This window comes from Diaphorina citri, unplaced genomic scaffold (assembly GCF_000475195.1).
Source record: "Diaphorina citri unplaced genomic scaffold, Diaci psyllid genome assembly version 1.1 scaffold45, whole genome shotgun sequence".
Taxonomy (NCBI): Eukaryota; Metazoa; Arthropoda; class Insecta; order Hemiptera; family Psyllidae; genus Diaphorina; species Diaphorina citri.
This window is the reverse complement of record NW_007377482.1, coordinates 177,044-196,868: the sequence shown is the minus strand read 5'-3', so window position 1 is coordinate 196,868 and position 19,825 is coordinate 177,044. Positions and strand designations below refer to the sequence as shown.

Here is a 19,825-nt window from a genome sequence, read left to right as displayed (position 1 = left end):
CCGTTTTTTTTTTTTTTTTTTTTTTTTTGCATTTTCAAATGGTCTGTTGGATGGAACTGAAACAGATAAGGCCTTATCGTCCCGAAATCGAAGAGAAAATGAGATCAGGATAGGAGAAAGTCAGCCGTTCCGAGAACGAGCTTTATCTGTTTAGGATAAAGTTCGCCCCTGGGATCGGGTACGACCTAGAGCTTATAAGGTGGAGGCGCTCCTCTCCAAGCTAACTGGCGAAGTAAGTTCTTTTCATATCCTTGGGCTTTTTTATTTTTTAGGAATAGTTTTTTTTTTTTTTTTTATATATATGAGTGTTCCACCGCCGTTTTTATTTCGTAGCAATGGAACAACTGCTACATTAGACACTTGTGGCCTGTGTCGTAGCATGCCCATCCCGTAGTATGCCTCTCATCAGATGGGCGAGAATAGACACAATACTTCCCATTTGGGTGCTGGGTCAACACGAGAACACCAGAAAGTAACCCGTTGAAATATTTGCAATCGAAAAACGAGTACAATTTTTTGTCGATGGTATACCTTCTGCATGGCAAGCAAGCGCGTTACCACTGGACCAACCGTGCCCCCCGACCAGTTCAATTCACAATGAGTCAGAAAGGACCTGAATACCTGATGCACACTGTATACTAATGATAACTTTGTTATAAGAGCTTTATGAGCTTTTTAAGTGTTATTTTAAGTTACTACCTGCTTGCATAGGATGTTACTTGTCATGAGATTTTTTTCCCCGTAAAACTATGGAACTGAAAACATAATGAACGAAACTATAGATATTGGAGAAGTACCCATTATAGGTACTTCGAGAGACATTAATAATGCTGCTCTGTGTGGTGTATTGTTTAGAATAAGAACGGATATATAGGGTGTAAAATCATGAAACCCATTTTTTAATTAACCCTTATTTTGGCCAGAAAGAGATTTTCTGGTCGATGCTGGGAATTTATAGGTCGTAACATCGCCGATAAAGACATAAAAGCGATTAAGTAACGTGCTAACTTTTCAGGAAGATCAAAAACCAGTTTTTTTTTGTGGATTTTGAATATCCCCAACTTTTTGCTTTTTTAGGGCAATAGAGGGAGGCGAATGCTTTTATTGAATACAATGATATTACCTTCTAGAGTAGACATCTAAAATCAACTTGACGGACACTGGGTCATAAGCGGTCCATCGTCAAAATCCAATAGCCAAAAAGATAAAATTGCAAAGCACGACTTTGTTATCACCCTGTATACGGGAGAGAAATATGAACAATGAAAGCGTACTAAACAGGTTTAGGATTACACCCCCGGGACACATTTCAATGTTACTAAAATCTTCCATCTGTATCTCGACTTTTGTAGGATTTGTGTTGATGTTGTTATTGAGGGAATGAGTGTTGAATTTGTTATACAAATTGAAGAAATTTTTGTAATATAACTAGGTAAATGTGTTTTTACTTTTCTAATAACACCTATAATTAATTATAAAATAATGTGTGTCAAATTTATTGGTATTATTGTGGGTCAATTAAATTTCTTATGTTGCATATTGTAGTGATATTTATAATACACCTTATTACTAGTTCATCATTATTTTTTTAATTTTCTAATACAAGATAAGAGTGTGATAAAGAACTGTGAAAATACTTTGTTTTTACAGTTAAAAAAGTACTTCAAGAAAATACAAAGTAATTCAAAATATGGTGTGATTTTAAAGACAGATTGAGAAGAAAAATTAGCTGAAAAAAACAATTTTAAAAAAAATCCAAATTTCCGAAAAACAAATACGGCTACATGATGGAATGAGATGGAAATTAATCACTGAAATACATCGTGAGGTCCAAGTGAAAAGATCAGCTATGTACAGCGAAAAACATTGCCTGGGGCGCAGTGGTGGAATGATTTGGCAGGAGAGTGTAATACTATGAGAGCAGTATTACATAAAATAATGTAATACTTTGGAAATCAGTATTACAAAAATTATTGTAACACTTTGAAACCAGTAGGTATTACACAGAATAATAAAATGAACAAAAAGGACATCACATTGGCAATGTGCCCAAACAACAATTTGAAACTCCGTTTTGAGCAGTCAAGATGTCATTCTGACGAGACAAGTAAAAAATATGTTTTATGACGAGAGAGAGAGCAGTATAATTTACGGTGAAGGTGTGCCTCCGTAGACTTAAAGTTGTGTAAAAGTGATTGAGTTATAAAAGAGAACTAATCTGTGAACTACTCAGTCAATCAGGAAGATCCAAACTACGTAAGCTTATAAACTCGTAGAGTATAGGTAGGTAGTTCAAGAGCGAGTTACAGGTTTCAGGATCTGACTCCTGGACTGAGTACACTGAGTAGTCTTCAGCTGTCTCCACACAGAGTCGACGGCCTTCAATCAATGGTCGATTGGCGGCCGTCGACTGTGTGAGGGACACAGCTTACTGAAGAGATTGAAAAGAGTAGTTCATTTTTATAAATCACTCACCAGACTCGTACATACATCTCTAGGCAAACCGTGACATGAAAGGCCGGGTTTACACTCTCCTGCAAAACCCTCGCACCACCGCGCCTACAACCCAACCCTCAGGCCACAAAAGGCCTTCAAGCCCCGTTCACACTTCCTGGTACCTTGAATCCGTCGTACGTCCAGCTGCCAAACTTGAGAACGCACGTCTGCTCGTCAAACGGAAAATACTCCACGTCGATCTCGCACGAGGACTTGTAAATGGCTGGCGGCTTCCATTCGACTAGGCCCTGGTAGTAGATCGTGGCCTTGGTGGCTAGGGTCACCTCGAAGTTACCGTCCGCGCTAGAGAGGCAAAGGCGTCAGATTAGGTGACTTGAGGAATTGCGAATTTGGTGACCCAGAAACGGGGCTCCTTCCATGTCTTAGGTGTACAGATAATTTTGTAATTTTGAAAATGAAGATTTTGTCCATATAGTCCTCCTCCTCCTTTCTCTCCTTCTCCTTCTTCTCCTTCTTTCCACCTTGTTATATTCCTCCTCTTTCTCTTCTCCCTTCTCTTCGTCCACTATTTCTTTCCTCTCTTCCTACTTCTGCTCTTCCTTCTTTCTCTCCTTCTCCTCCTTCTCCTTTCTCTTCTTCTTCTTTTACGGCTTCCTCTTCTCCTTCTCGTCGTAAAATTGTTCTTCTTCAGCTTTTTTCCCCAGTTTTTTTTTTTTTTGTCATCTTTTCCTCCTTTTTCACGAACTAAAATGTCTTTGATTGTGTAACCGCAAATACCTATGTGTATGTCGGTATGTTTAATAGAGGTACAAAGTACGAGTAAGGACACACGAGAACTAGAAGTAGGTACCTATTTTGGTTATGTTTAACAGATAAAGGTACGACACATACATACAAACAAACATGGGTATGTTCAAGAGATGGGTAGTAAATGCACACATAGGTACCTACCTATACATACATATGTTACCATATGTACCTAAGTATATATACGTTGGCTATTTTCAAGAGATAGGTGGTAGGTACGTATACCACACATAATACCACATACTCGTATACATACTTCGTACATACTACGTCCTTATCGTACATACGACGTCCCTAACATTTTATATTGGAAAGGGTCCACTATGCTTCTTCTTCTTCTTCTTTTTCTCCTCCTCTCCCTCCTTCTTCTCCCCTACCTCCTTCCTATTCTACTACTTTTCCTTATTATTCTTCTTTTCTTCCACCTTCTTCTCCTCCTCCTCTCCCTCCTTTTTCTCCCCTACCTTCTTCCTATTCTACTACTTTTCCTTATTATTCTTCTTCTCTTCCACCTTCTTCTTCTTCTTCTCCTCCTCCTCCTCTCCCTCCTTCTTCTCCCCTACCTCCTTCCTATTCTACTACTTTTCCTTATTATTCTTCTTCTCTTCCACCTTCTTCTTCTTCTATTCCTTATTTTGCCTTTTCATTTCCCGAAGTCTATTCACTGGAATTTCGTAAACTACTGACCCCGTGCTGACCCCGGCTCGTAAGTCTAGAAGTCTACCCTCCACTCCCTTTACAGCACAAAATAATTTCTGCACACAATAAAGTAAGCCGTATAAACAATAAGAGCAGAAACTACCCCGACATATTTATGCACGAACAATGGATGTTAGATATACATGGATAGAAAATATGGTATACCTACAGATATACATACGTGGTTAGGAGGTACATAGAAAATGTATAGAATATATACATAGACATGGGTAGAAAACATATAAATTCAGAAAACTTGCTGTATGTTGTATGAAAAGAACATACCTTCTCCTCCTCTTTCTCCTTCCCCTCCTCCTCTCTCTCTATCATTTTTTTTCTTTCCCTCTCCTTTCCTTGCTTTTCTTTTTCTCTCTTATGTCTCTTGTTCTCTCTCTCTCTTTCTTCTCTCTCTGTCTCTCTCTTTCTTCCTTCTCTTTCTCTTTATCTCTCGTTGTTTGTCTCTACCCTGACATACATAAAGACAAAAGACTGAGATCCCCTACTGAGTGTATGTGTCCCCTCCCCTCACGCCCTTTATCTATTCCATAGTACCACAAAACACTTTTGATACCTGGGCACATAGTACTATAAAAATTTTGTCCTCGGGCGAGGACATTGGGCGTGAAGAGGATAAGTAATTAGTTAAATCATTTTGTGAATAGCGACGAAGGCAAGCTCTACCTCACACCAGAGAGACGGTATACCTGTAAATAGATTTAACAAATTTGAAAATAAAATTGATCGAAAAAGTTCAGGAAGTCTTAATAAAGGGGTGTAAACTGAATGTAATAAAAAGGTTTATTTGTAAATAACTCAACATCCATTCGAGCACATACAACAATCAAAATAAACACTAGGTACCAATTTTATTGCATGTTGGGTCAGTTCAGCAAAGAAAATGAATACTAGCTGTGATGACATCAAAAGTACCTAAAAAAGGAAAGGATCTAAAAAATAATGAAAAAATCCCTCTAAAGAAAACTTAATAAGCAGATGACTTTGAGAATGGAAACATGTTAAAAGCAAAACCAGAGAAACTGTTGTTCCAGAAGAGAAAAAAATTGAAAATATTATAGCAACCATGGAGTGAGAAAATCGCGAAAAAGGAGAGATAGCGAGGAGGAGAAAAAATAGAGAAAAACAGGAAACGAGTCAAAGGAAACGAAGGAGAAGACGAAGAAGAAGGAGAAGAAGGAAGAGAAAGAGAAGAAGAAGAAGAAGGAAGAGAAAGAAGGACAAGAAGGAGAGGAGGAAGAAGAAGAAGGAAGAGAAGGAGGAGAACAATACTGATGACGATGGTGAGGAAGAATAATAGAAAGTAAGAAGAACTAGAAAATGAAGAAATAAGGGAGATAGGAGGGAAATGAAGAGGAAAAATGGAGAAAGAACACCGAAAGGGAAAGAAGAAGTTGAAAATTTCTCGCGAGGAAAAAATATAAAACACTGATGTTGTTTGGTACAAAAAAGAAGAAGACATTTACATTTATTTATTAAGAAATTACGAAATAATACAGTAAGACTTTTTTGCTAACCCTCTGAGTTTATCAAATAAAATAAAATGAATTACTTCTTACATTTTACATTATTTATGTTTCTTACAATAAAATCTTGAGCTTTTCAGCTTCTTTGTTTTATTTTAATTATACAAACAGTTACTCTAATCCGATTACTAAATCTAAATAATAATAATTATTTGTACCTATACGTACATAATTATGTAGGCATAAATATTGTGTAAAATTTTGATTTTTTTTTTTTTATCAACTTTAGTCCACATTTTAGTTCTATTTCGCAAGCAATCTTCATCCCCTCTTCTCCCTTCATAAAAAGTACCCGCTTTGTTCCACTTCACAAGGTGAAAAAGGTATACCTTCTCTGTTTTTAACAACAAGGTCCCTACATACCTTTTATGTTTTTATAGCAAGATACCTCCATTATAGGATAGGTAGTTAGGTACCTAAAAATGTTCCACGTTCCAGATTCGCCAGTACTTTACCTACTTTCCAGGAGCTAATAAATTACACTGCAGTTACACCGACCGGAACGAAAAAATAAAGACTTCTCCTCTTCCTCTACTTCTTACCCTCCTTCTCTCTCTACTTCTTACCCTCCTCCTTTCTCTCCTCCTCCTCCTCCTTTCTCTCCTTCTCCTTCTTCTCCTTCTTTCCACCTTGTTATATTCCTCCTCTTTCTCTTCTCCCTTCTCTTCGTCCACTATTTCTTTCCTCTCTTCCTACTTCTGCTCTTCCTTCTTTCTCTCCTTCTCCTCCTTCTCCTTTCTCTTCTTCTTCTTTTACAAAAAAAAAAATTTGGAAAAAAAAAAAAAAAAAAAAAAAAAAAAACACACACACCTTTCTTGGAGAAAAATAATTGTTATTGGCAATTTAGAACTCCTCTGAAACACAGATAGGTACATTAAAGAGATGTGAAAACAGATAGAAAAAGATTAACAATTCCTTTGAAAACAAATAAATTGGATTTCGAATTAGTTGGGCAGCTCTGGAAATAAATGAGATGACAAATAAAAGAAATCAGTAAGTTTTATAACCTCTTCGCGCCCGAGCTCATTTTGGGTTTTGTAGTACTATGTGACCGGTGTCCTCGCCCACCACTATGCTCCTTGTCCACTTTAAATGGCTTTTATTGTTCGGAAAATCTGATATCGAAATGAAATTGACCAGATTGTGTTAGGAGAGAAAAGTATTCGAGAAAAGAAGAAGAAGAAGGAGGGAGAGGAGAGGAAAATGAGGAGGAGAAGGATGAAGTAGAGTAAAGGAGAGGAAGGGAAAGGTAAGAAGATGTAGGTGAAGAAGGAAAACAAGTGGATATGGAGGAGGAGCAGGAAGAGGAAGTTATCGAGAAAAAGGAGGAGAAAGAGGAGAGGAAGAGAGATGAGAAAAGTAAAAGGATGGAGAGAGAGAAAAACAGAGAGAGAAGGAGGGACGGGGATTAACACAAGATAAAGGAGGATAAATGACAGAGAAAAAGGACAAGGTGAAATCCAATAAAACAAGGAAATCGTTCGAATGTTTCGATTTGAAACTTTTATGTTTGGAGAGAAAATATCCGATTATAGTTACCTACTTGTATGATATATTTACTTGTTTATTTCATTTTTATTTTATTTCTTTATGTTTTTCCTAAAATGTCACTTCTTTTTCTTCGTTACCATCTTCATGTTCTTCTCATAACCTATTCTCCTTCTTTCTCTTCCCCCTCCTCTTCCTCATCATCTTCTTCTCCTCCTCCTTCTTCTTTTTCTTCTTCTTCCTCTTCTTCTTCTTTTTCCCACCATAGTGTACAAGGGGGTGTACTATCTCATTTCTTCATAACGGCGCACATTATTTTTGATGCCTGCTGTGCTTTTTTCTCATTTCAGGCCAAAAAAAAAAAAAAAAAAAAAAAAAAAAAAAAAAAAAAAAAAAAAACCTGGTGTTTTTTTTTCCGGCGCTGTAATACTGAAAGCTCCCATTACTTTTTTTTCAGCTTTTTTTTTTTCATTTTGCTTTCATACTCCTTTGCGAAAACAATAAAAACCTCCTGAGACTCTTCTACCTGATGTGAGTAGACTGAGATGAATGACACTTCTACTGGATGGTTGATGTTGTGTGTACTTATATTATAATTTTATTTTGGCACATGATTGTTCTAGTGATGTTGTGTCAGGCATTTGTTTTTAATCATGTAGTTATCTTCGTTCCTCTTTCTAATGCTCTATGGTTTTGTAGATTTTCACTCTTGAAAAAGAGGTGTTTCCACCGCTTTTTATTATTATTATTATAATTATTATTATATTAGTTATTATTATTATTTATTATTATATATATATTAATTTTTATTTATTTTTTTACTTTTATTTATTATATATTTTTTTTTTTTTTTTTTTTTGTCGTTTCTCACTTTCCCATTTCTCACTGAAGCAAAATAATCTATTATTAGAAGACATACACTTGAAAAGGAGAATCAAATGGTAATGCATATTATACAGAAAACCCTTATCTACCGACCTGAAAAAATTTATTGTTCCCATCCTCTCTCTCTCTCTCCTCTCTCTCCTCTCTCTCTCTCTCACTCACTCACTCTCTCTATTAATCCATCAGGATATTGTTCACCATAGACAACTGCATAAGATAAGAGAGAGAGAGAGAGAGAGAGAGAGAGAGAGAGAGAGAGAGAGAGAGAGAGAGGGTGGAGGGATGGATGGATATAGACATATAGATAGAGAGAGAGAGAGTAGTTTGGAAATATTCTAAAGAGGGGTTTAACCTTTTCTTTTCTCCGCCCCCGCCTCTTCTTCTTCTTCTCTCTCTCTCTCTCCCGTATCTCTCTCCCTCCCTCTTTCTCTTTCTCTCATTCTCCAATATCCATATTCTTCTGTCTCTCTCCCTCCAATATGTATGGTCTGCTCTCTCTCTCTCTCTCTCCTTCCAATATCTCTTGGTTGCAGACAATATCAAGTGGTACTTAGCAAAAGTACTGGAGGGGGGGGGGTAGGTAGTTCATGAAAAACAATACACAGATAGCTAACTATGTACCTACCTAGGTATCTATGTAATAAATAATCATGTTCTATTTATTGGTACATAGGTAAGGTACTTGATTTATAATGCAGCATTGTGTATGTAGGTACCTATATTACCTTGGAAGGTATTTTTGTGTTACAATGAATCTCTCAGGTATAGTAGTTTTTTTAGAGATTTGATAGAGGGAACTGTAACTGCCTGGTCTTATCGTCTCGAAAGTGAGAAGAGAAAGAAGACAGGATATTAGAAAGTCAGCCGTTCCGAGAACGAACCTCATCTGTTTATGATGAAACCCGCTGCGGGCGGGATTCGAACCCGCGACCCAGGCACAAGGCAAACGCTCTAATCGCCAAGCTAAATAGGCTGGCAAACTTTGACCTCTCTGTGTTCTTAGCCATGTAGGAACTCAGATTGTGGAAATTTGTATGAACGCCTGGTAACTATCTAGATATGCAATGTGCAATGCATAAAGTACAAACTGATTTTATCCAGCTCTCTCTACCTTTTTGTTTCAATTTCATAATTGAAACCTCTAGGGTCTCTAATTCTCTACCTAGAAGTAATTATTGTTAGGTATTAGGTAGTTTTACCAACAATAACAATAGTTTCGTTGCGTTTTCTCGTCTTCAAACTATAGCTTGGCTACAATGTCGCCTCATTTTCTAAACAATCCATCTGTTATTCTGAATTCTGTTCTCTTTTCCATTCAAACTCTTCAGAATGAGAAATGACTCTTGGCAAAGCCTAGGAAAACTTATTATGAAATCAATTGTTTTGCAAAACTTTTTCACTCTGGCAGGCAGAAAAGTTGGTGAATAAATAACGGAAACTTTTAACTTTTGGCAAATAGGTATTATATTGGGCTCAGGACTGGATGGAAAATTGCAATCCGGGTTTTGAAGGCAGAGACTAAAGGCCGTTCCCACTTGTCGTTCGGAAAAAAAAATCGTGTCGCATTTAGTGGGAACACTCTCATTTAAATTGCATTACCTACACACCTACAGGATATTCGGAAAAAAAAATCGGATGAAACTCACTACAAGTGGGAACGGCCCTTTATTGACATACACATCGGCAGTGCTAACGGCGATAGCACATTGAATGAACAAGTTAACTATGGATCACTGAAGTCAACGTTGAGCGTGGTTGGAAACCAAATGGGTGACCTTCTCGGCAATCGCGTGCTGGTGAGTTTTCCCAGCTCCACTCGGTCTAAGTGAGGGGTGAGTAGGAAGATAGCTTGTCAACAATGAAGGGTAAATCGTTGGTTTTATTTAGAAAAGTTTATACAGGGAAAATCCCAATTCGAATCCCCTAATACCGCCCGTTTTCACTAAATTCATCCCTGCTAAAATCTTCATAATACTCGTAACTTCTTTATCCTATTTTCTTAAAGTTCAGCTTCAACGGGTTTCAATATTAATATGAGGGAAGCCTCGGCCTTTGGACTTTTCCTCTCATAGATTCTATGGAAATTGTTTTTTATGGGATGGTACCACAGTATCTACATATATAAGGTATTTTATAAGAGTATACCTAGTAATGTAGGTTAGGGTAGACCAGTTTAGTCTGGCTGGGGGACTTTAAACAAAGAGGATACCAGCCTGAAATTCCCCTCGCGAAATAAACAGCAAAGCTTGAGTGCGAAGGGCATCCACTCGTAAAAAAATTGTAGGCAAAATCAAATGTCAGCCCAAAGAAATTGAAACGCTGACGAAAAACACCGATCCGGTCTGAGCACGAGAAAAAGAGAAGAAGAAAAAGAAGTTCTCCTTCTTCTCCTGCCCAAAGAAATTGAAACGCTGACGAAAAACACCGATCCGGTCTGAGCACGAGAAAAAGAGAAGAAGAAAAAGAAGTTCTCCTTAGGATTTTTTAATTGTGTTGAGCATAAATGCTTGTCAGAAATGCCTTTTCTTGCTTAATACACTACGCTAAAATTTCATGACTTGACTTGGACTCGAACCACCAACCTCCAAATCCAGAGTTCACCGTGGTAACCACTACAGCACTGGAAGTAACTCTATACACGTAATAATGCTTGTAATTGAAGTACTTACTTATTCTATTAGTGTGGAACTGTAGGCCCACAAGGTCTTTTTTTTAACCGATTGACATTGAAATGTCTTTTTTTTGCCTGGTGTCTTGTTTTGTTGCTGATGGCAGCAATTTTGCTGATTGTTCGTCCATAATTGAATGAGAAAAAACGCACTAATAGCAAAAAAAAAAAATAGTACCTATACCACCTCCTACTTACTTATTTTGTCACTAGGAATAAGGTACCCATATCTAAGGTATAAGTTAGGTCATAAGTGCTAATTGAGATTGTCTACCTACTTACGGCCCTTGGCTAGGGGGCTAGGTTGTTTACTTGGTCTTTTTGCCAGCCTAGTTAGCTTAGTTGGTAGGATAAAATCCGCCCGGGCGGATTTTATCCTACCAACTAAGCTGATGGGATAATGTTCGTTCTCGGAACGGCTGGGTTTCTCCTATCCTGTCTTCCTTCTCTCTTCGGTTTCGGGACGATAAGACCATAGCAGTTACAGTTCCCTCTGTCAAACCTCTTAAAAAAAAGGTCAAATTACGTGTATAATTTACTTGCATTAAGCCACCGGTGATAGCACGTTGATTGCACTGGGTTAAGCAACGTTGGACGTTGTTGATATCTGGATGAGTGACTATTTTCCCAAATTTTGGGAAATCGCGTGCTGCTTTCTCTTTCCGCCCCCACGCAATTTATTTTCTGGGAAATGTAAGGCGTCACTTCTAGGACCTCCTCACAGATGAATCAGATGATAGATCGGTCAAGTTCAGAAAAGTCTGGGACAACACGTACTCCGGCATTTTTCAAGATGAATATATCTTCCCACTTTTTTTAGCCGTCAGCACTCACCGTGTTGAACCTCACAGGAAATAATGATACACCCTCGGAAAATTTTGGCTGGAATGGAAATGGGGGGTGTTTGTTAAGTTGACAAGATTAGGAAGAGAAAGAGGGAGGGAGAGAGGAAGTGAGAGAGAGAGAGAGAGAGAGAGAGAGAGAGAGAGAGAGAGAGAAGTGCCATCATTGATAAACAACGTCCCAGAACATTATGGTGTAATAGCAAGTCATGAGAGAGAGAGAGAGGGAGGTAGAGAGAGAGAGAGGGAGGTAGAGAGATATAGAGAGAGGGAGGGAAAGAGAGAGAGAGAGAGAGAGAGGAGGGAATGAACGAGCAAAACATGAAAATTTTCATTATCTTTTTCATCGAAAACTTTTCATTGCAAAATTTTATTAAAGAAGAACATTAGGTACACATAAAGTACCTCTACTTAGCTTTCTAATAAATAGATACCTAGGTACATAGCTATACACATACATGTAGGTAGGTGTTATTTATTTAAACTATCTATTGTTCATTCTATTCCCTTGCCAAAGAAATAGCACAGATCGAGTGCGAAGGGCATCCACTCGTAAAATTTGTAGCCAAAAGCAAATGTCAGCCCAAAGCAATCAGCCCTAACTAGGGTGAGGCTGACGAAACACGCCGACCCCGTCTGTACACGGGAAAGGGCGAGGAAAAAGGAGAAGAAGAAGAACATCTCATCAGTAGTCAATACGTCTTATATCTGCAATATTTCTGAACAGGCCAAATCACAGGCTTACAGCTTACAATCAGCTAGCTTACAACTTACAATCAGCTAGCTTACAACTTACAATCAGCTAGCTTACAACTTACAATTAGCTAGCTTACAACTTACAAGCTTACAACACGGTTCAATTTATTGCCACATTGTCATTTGTAATTAATTGAAAATTTTCTCTCCCGGTTTTAATAATTATAAAAGTTTTTATTCCTTTTGTTCTCTATCCGCTCTTTTGTTTATCCATTTTCTTTGTGATATCCCTCCTCCATTTCTCTTCCCATTGTTGTCTCTTTTCTTTCTTTCCTCTATGTTCTGCTTCCCGTTCAGTTTTTATCTTCCCTCTTCTTTTTCTTTCTCCTCCTTTTCCATTTCTTTTTTTCTTCTTTCTGTTCCTCCTTCGATATCCTCCTTTCTTTTTTCCTATCCTTCTTCTCCTCATTGTACATCTTCGCCGTCCTTCTCATTCTCTCCTTATTTTTGTATTCCTTTTTCCACTGCCTTTATTTCTGGTTTTGACTTTCCTATTCTTCCTTCCTCCTCATTTCTATCTTTCTACTTCTTTTTCTTTATCCCTTTCCATCCGTTTTGCTATAGTTATTCTTTCTGCTCTCTTCATACACTTCTTTTTGTCTTTACACTTTCCTATTCTTTCATTATTCTCGTTTCTCGTCTCATTTCTTTCTTTTCAACTTCTTGTTCCTCTCCTGTCTTATTCTTTGGATGGGATGTCCTTCTTTCTCAATTTGTCTCTTCTACCTTCTCTCAATTCTCCTTCTTTAAAGGACAAGGCCTATAGGGAACACGATTTTTCTCTCCAAACAGTGTTGGCATTGGGCCACCTTCTCCTCTTTCTCCTCTGTTCCCTTCTCTTCCTCCCCTCTCTTCTCCTTCTCCCTTCCCTCTTTTCCTCCTACCCCTCCGTCTCTCCCTCCCTCTCCTCCTCTTATCCCATCCTACTCCCATGTACAATTTAATATTAAATACTGCAAAGGCACTTTCGGAAATTATTTCACTTGAGACCAGTATAGTGTGTAGGGTCAACTGGGGTAAATGGGCACGAGTGATGTTGGGACATTTTTATTCACACTCATTCTATGGCCTGGAGCAGAAATGGGCCTCGGTCAGTTTACCCCAAGAGGAGAGAATAAGCCTAGAAATCTGAAGTATTCTCAAAGCTTGATAGAATGATAGATACTATGTACTATTACAACAGTACAAACCAGATTTTGTTTCTGGGCGTAAAAAAGGTTTAAACAACACCGTGAGATAGGTGCCTGTCCTATCTCACGGAAGTAACTTGTAAGTAAGTACATACGAGTACCTACTACCTACTACATAGCGTATACGCGTATACCTAATATGTATATGTACACCTATACCTATGAAAGTAGGTAGCCAGTACATACAGTCAATTTTGCACTCATTTTTCCAGTCGTTCAGTTACCCCATTCTACCCTAAAGGGAGCACAAAACGCCTCGCCTGTTTTAACACAGGGAGAAAAAAAGAGAAAAAAAAGTCAAATGAAATTTATTAGGTTCCCCCACCCTTCCCTATAACCTATTTCTTTATTTATTTTCCATTCCCCCCCTTCTTTTTCATTTTTTCCTTTTTTTTTGCAATTTTTTTCCTCGGGAAATGTTTTTTTCCCTCCCCGGGGAGTGGTCAACCTTCGACCTTTGAGTTATGTGAACGACCAGCGTGTTCAAATGACATCTCACCATTTCACCGTTTTGGTACCTTTTTTTCCCGAATTCGATTTCAAGAGACATAATAAATTTCACCGAATCCCGTGATCTGGGTGGGTGTCTCTGCCCTGTCGGGTCGGCTCGAGGGATTCATTTTTAATGGTGGTTAGCTCTTCTTTTTACTTTCTGTCAACTCTGTACTGTTAGCATAATGGGACTTCTGATCCTAAGCTGATGGTCTAAACATTAAAAGCATAGCACTATTCTGCGAAAAGAGAGAGAGAGAGAGAGAGAGAGAGAGAGAGAGAGAGGACTTTATAAAGTTCTAAGTAGTTACCGAACTGAATAAGCAATCATGAACACGAATAGGATATCTAGGATATCTAGTATCTACGAATAGGATAGTATGTTATGTCTTTATTATGGGGTGAGAACTACATACTCAATACCTACTTACTTATGTAGGATACTAACTTAAGTACAATAAGTACATAGATTGGAGTAGACAGTATCTACATAATCTACTGAAAGTTCTGAAAGCCACCTGATCCAACATCTAATATGAAAATACAAAACCTCTAACAACACACACAAGTAAACCTCTAGGAACGTATACAGCTACTGAAATCCACCTAAGAGATAACAAGATAGCTACAGACAAAGCTCATTCATAAAATATTCCATGTACTCATGAGCCAATAAACGTAACCTCTATTTCGTTTCACTTCCCCCGTTCCTTCCCTTTGTTCCGTTACCTGCGTTCCCCTCTATTCCACTTTCTCTGTTCCCTCTATTCGAGTTCCTTTGTTCCCCTGTTCCGTTTTCTTTGTTCACTCTTTTTCCTGTATTACATTTCTCCTGGTCCCCTCTACGAGAAGGTATTCCATTTTCTTTGTTCCTCCAATTTCCATTTCTTCTATTCCCCTGTTCTATAACCTCTGTCCCTCTATTCCATTTTATACATACTCGTATACCCCTCTAGTGCATTTCCTCTGTTCCCTTATTCCATTTCATCAATTCCCCTGTTCCATTACCTATGTTCCGCTATTATACTACCTACGACTCCCCCGTAATATTATATTCTAGCATATTTACCACAGCATAACATCTTTGAATACAAATTGTTCATATTACATAGGAGTACCTTCTACCGATCCTTTAATAACGTGGGTACACATACTAAGGGGCAGGATTGAGACCTATGGAGGGTGGAAGATGGAAGCCCTTTGGCCGAAATTTGGAGGTCAAAGGGCTTTTCGCCGTATTTCTGGAACGGAGAGGGATCTTTCATTTCCTGGTCTTTCCCCCCATATCTTTGGAGGGGCCTTCAATGGTTCTGATTTTTCCCCACTCTTTTGGAGGGATAATTTTCGTTTTTGGACTTTCTCTTGTACTTCCTGGTTCTTCCATAGAATGGTCATAATAGTCTTACTCGTTCTCCTATACACTAAGGGAGAGATTTCATGTTTTTGGGCTCTCTCCTTTACTTTTAAATGGTCTTACATACTTTTAAAGGGACCCACCATTAGTTTAAGTCTTTTGGTGTTTTCCCCACACTTTCGAAGTGGCTTTCCCCATTGCATCTACCTTCTATGTTTCTCGATAAGGGGGCAAATACAACTCATTTTGATAATAGGAGTCCCGTATTTGTTTAAACTTTTTTTTTCAAGGCTTTATGGCAGGATTCTCACACAGTGAGCTCTTCCACCCAACCTAAACTGCACAACGTCCCTGTTTTTCGCTATCTCCTTCAAACCGAATGCGCTGTTTTCTTTTTCTTTTATTTCGACATTATTTTTATTGTTATTACGAGATTCCTTGGTACTCTTGTGTTTTTCTTTTTCTCTATTTATGCTTCTTCTTGAATTTCGCTGCATCGCCGCCGCTTGAGCGGCAAAGTTTTGTCATAGTTTTAATCCGCAGTCAAGAGGCAGCCAGTCAGCATTCAGTAGTTTTCTTTTTTTTCCAGTAATGTTTCTCCTCTTCTGTTTGTATGTCAACACGTTTTGAGAGCTCTTTACCTCCCCCTTCTTCTTTCACTTCTCTTCTTTTCTTCCTCTTTTTTTAAAAAAAAAAAACCTTTTTTATGATTTATTTTCTGGTTCATCCGAGTAGGTAGGTTTTTTTTCACAGTTCTGGTACTTTGCATTTTTTTTTCTTTTCCATGTTGAGCCTGACCTTTGTAAATCCGAACGTATTTTTTAATTTAGCCTCCAGTTAATTAAATTATTAAAGTGATTTCGATTGTGGAATTGTTACCATCATTACCATACCACACCGTCCATGTTTCAGCCAGGATGAACTATATTCGATAATCAGGATAATCTCCGACCTTAGGGCAGAAAGGCGAAGGAGTATAAAGAAATGAGGAATGTAAAATAGAATGTCCAATTTGAGCACCTTATTATCACTTGGAATAGTAATGAAGAAATACATCAAGAGAAGATATTGCAAATGTAAAAGAAAAAGGACACATTTGGGAATAGACACGAGAGAGAGAGGGAGAGGGAGAGAGAGAGGGAGGGAGCGAGAGAGAGAGAGAGAGAGAGAGAAAGAAAGAAAGAGAGGGAGAGAGGAAGAGGAAGAGATAAAGACATAATATGTAAAAAGAAAAGAGATAAGGAAGACTAGAAAGAGACAGAGCGAAATAGAAGAGAAGGAGAAAGAAGAGGAATTGAAAATGTGTTTGTAAAGAAAAAGAGAAAGAAATAAAGGAACTCTCTTAAGAATCAGATGGAAAGAGAGAGAGAGAGAGAGAGAGAGAGAGAGAGGTGGTGTGATAATGTACTTTTTACTTTCACAATTGTAAAAAGTACGAATAAGTAGAAAGTCATAATGATAAGGCGAGAGAGGGAGAGAGAGAGAAATTGAGAAAAGAGAGAGAGAACCTCAAGAGATAAGAAAGGGATAAGGAGAGAAAGAGAGAGGGAACAAGCAGACCAGAGATAACAAAATGAGAGAGAGAGAGAGAGAGAGAGAGAAAGGTGCCAAGGTATTCAAATAGTAATGCAAAATGGAAAAACAATTTTCCTAACTTTTCTCTTTCTTTTTCGTTTAACTTCTGAGAGTTCTTTCTCTCTCACACAAGGTGACATAGACAGGCTTGAATAGGATCTCTTACCAGAGGTTATTCCCATATTCCCTGACTTTAAAGAGGGAGGATGTACCAGCTTAGTCTGGCTGGGGGACTTCAAACATGGAGGATACCAGCCTGAAATTATTTCCTTTGCTAAAGTTGAGTGCGAACTGCGAAGCCATCCAATCGTAATGTAGCCAAAACCAAATGTCAGATTAAAAGCGCCGACCCCGTTTGAACACGGGAAAATACGAAGAAGAAGATCGAAATATTATTCAAAGGGATTCGAACTCTCAAACTCTCAGGTTAATAAAATAGATAAAAGAGGCGACGCCTTACGGTCTTCATTCCTAAGATAACACACCTCGAAACACTAAGAAAATGAAGTAATAACGCCAAGATAAATTCTCAAAATGGTGTCATATAAAAAATGCCCCTAGGGAAATCAAAATGGATTTTCTTGGAATTCAAATGTCTTTAGAGATACGGGGAAACTATTGTTTGGTTATCTAGGTAGCTATATCAAATTCTAATAGCCCTGAAGATACACCACGAATGGCGTTGGTGGGTGCAGTAGAAACTATCTTATTTGATGGACGGTAGACCAAGGGACACGCAGACCCCAAATAAGATTGGAAAAAGGTGCAGTAAGAGAAGAAGAAGTAGAAGAAGAAGAAGAAGAAGAAGAAGAAGAAGAAGAAGAAGAAGAAGAAGTAGAAGAAGAAGAAGTAGAAGAAGAAGAACAAGAACAAGGGGCTTTCCTGTCTCTGAGAAGTCCTACCAAAAACAACTCAGCCTTAGGGGAGGCTAGATGGTCACCCATCAGGATTCTAACCACACGAAACATTGCTTTAATGATCTACTGGGAACTGATGTACCTATTCAACGTGCTGTCGCTGCTGCGCTGATAATTTGAAACTCGCTTTTCCGTTCAATTAACCATCAAGAATAGCTACGAGCTTCAACTTTTGTTTCTACCTTTCTGCTGACAAAAGTTAAATGAACCAATCAGATAAGTTTCGCTTTCGCTGAAAATTCCCCCTCGGTGAAAACAACACAAAAACTCGATGTTCACAGATGTTTCACACGTAAGTAACGACATCAGCATATGCGAACATAAGAAGACAAACATAAAAGGAGAAGAAAGAGTAGGAGTAGAAGAGAGAAGGGGAAGAGAAGAGAGAAAAGAGGAGGAGAGGTAGGCATAAAAAGACAAAGAGTCAAAAAAGGAGGGGAAGGAAGAAGAGGAGGAGAAGGAAGAAAAGGAGTGGGAGGTGTGGAATGAAAAAGAAGGAGTAGGGGAAGGAGGAAGAAAGGTGACGTAGATGTAAAGACATTTAAGAAGCATAAAGTGAACGAAAAAAGAGAGGGGGGTGTAAAAGGAGGAGAAGAAAGAAGGAGAGGTGTAGAAAATGTAGAAATCTTTAAAACATAAAAACAACTTTACGCACCAAACATACAGCGAACAGAAACACCGAAAACAAGAGAGAAAAAAATCGCAAATGTTTTTCAGAAAAAGTTAGAAAGTTTTTGAACCAAGAAACGAAGGAAATGAGGTAAAAGAGGAAGGTGGAGAATGAGAAGAAGGAGACAGGGGGGAAGAAATGAAATGGATACCTATTAGAATATTTATTGTACTTAAAGAGTAAGGTAAAGGGAGAATGTCAGAGAAACAAGAAGGAAGGAGGAGGAAAGTTGAAGAGAAATGAGATAAAGAGAAGAAACAATAGGTAAAGAGTAAAAGAGAAGGGAAAAGGAAAGTAGAAAATGGGGAATAGGGGAAGAAATAGATAATGAAAATATAAGAGTAATAGGAGGAAAAGGAGAAATCGGAAGAAGAGCAGAAGACAGACTAGGAGAATGAAGAAGAAGAAGAAGAAAAGAAAGAGGAGTAGGAAGCAGAAGTCAAGGAAGAGCAAGAGGAGGAGGTAGAAAAAAAAGGTAAATCGAAAAAAAAAGTATAGGCAAAAAAAAAAATCTGAAACAAAAATCAGAAAAGAGGAGAAAAAACTCAAAAAGGGAAAAACGTTAAAAGTTAAGAAGTTATTTATGGGGGTTGTATCCCTATCCTAGGGATAAACTTAACCCTTTGAGTCAGTGTTGGAGATGTTGGGATAAGAATGGGGATCATAATATTATTAATTTGGGAAACAGCTTTTTTTTGAGATTTGATAGAGGGAATTGTAACTGCTAAGGTCTTATCGTCCCGAAAGCGAAAAGAGAGCGAGACAGGATAGGAGAAAACCAGCCGTTCCGAGAACGAATGTTATTTGTTTTTGCTATAAATGACAATAAATCTGAAGAAACTATTGAGAGTATCAAAGGAGTTATAAGTAGACTTCGGGTTGTATCATGAGTGAGGTCTTAACTGTCCATCTATTCAAACTTGAGATTGCACTTGTCAAGACCTCACTTTGAGACCACCTTGATCAAGCGAAGCAAGCGGATTGTTTCATGAAATTTATGACCTTTTGGAGGAGCTGCAAAAGGTTTCTGTTGTCCAAATCATGAAAGAAGTCAATTGGAAAAAATGTGCCCTTGCCAAATTATACTATACCTACTTTGTCTCTCTCTCTCTCTCTTTCTCCCTCCCTCCCTCCCTCCCGCTCTCTCTCTCTCTCTCTCAAGCGCTTTAACAATGCTTATGAACATGTCTAATACTGTACCTCCAAGCCAACCATAAACATTTGGTACCTGCTTTGTGTGGGTAAGCTAGCATAGGTACATTTTTGAGACCTTTGATTGGTTCAAGGGTTCCAATTTCCAATCATTTCAGCGCAAACTGACTTCTTTCATGAACAAAAAGGAAGATCTGAATCTCTCCAGAAATTGCCATTAAAATTTCTTCTCTCATGAATGGGACTGTAAGGGAGCCATAGAAAAGATTCATTCAACCTTTTACCCTTGTTTAAGAAATGCATATTGTATTCATCTTTGTATTGAGCAATGA

The 19,825-nt window shown here is 38.2% G+C and overlaps 1 protein-coding gene across 1 annotated transcript in view; it reads right to left on the bottom strand.

The window, feature by feature from the left end:
* Positions 1–19,825, bottom strand: part of LOC103514743 (acetylcholine receptor subunit alpha-like) — a 109,781-nt gene that overhangs the window by 36,328 nt on the left and 53,628 nt on the right. The window contains exon 5 of the mRNA XM_017446457.2: positions 2,619–2,799. Within this exon, the coding sequence (XP_017301946.1) occupies positions 2,619–2,799 (181 nt within the window). The remainder of the gene's footprint in view (positions 1–2,618; positions 2,800–19,825) is intronic.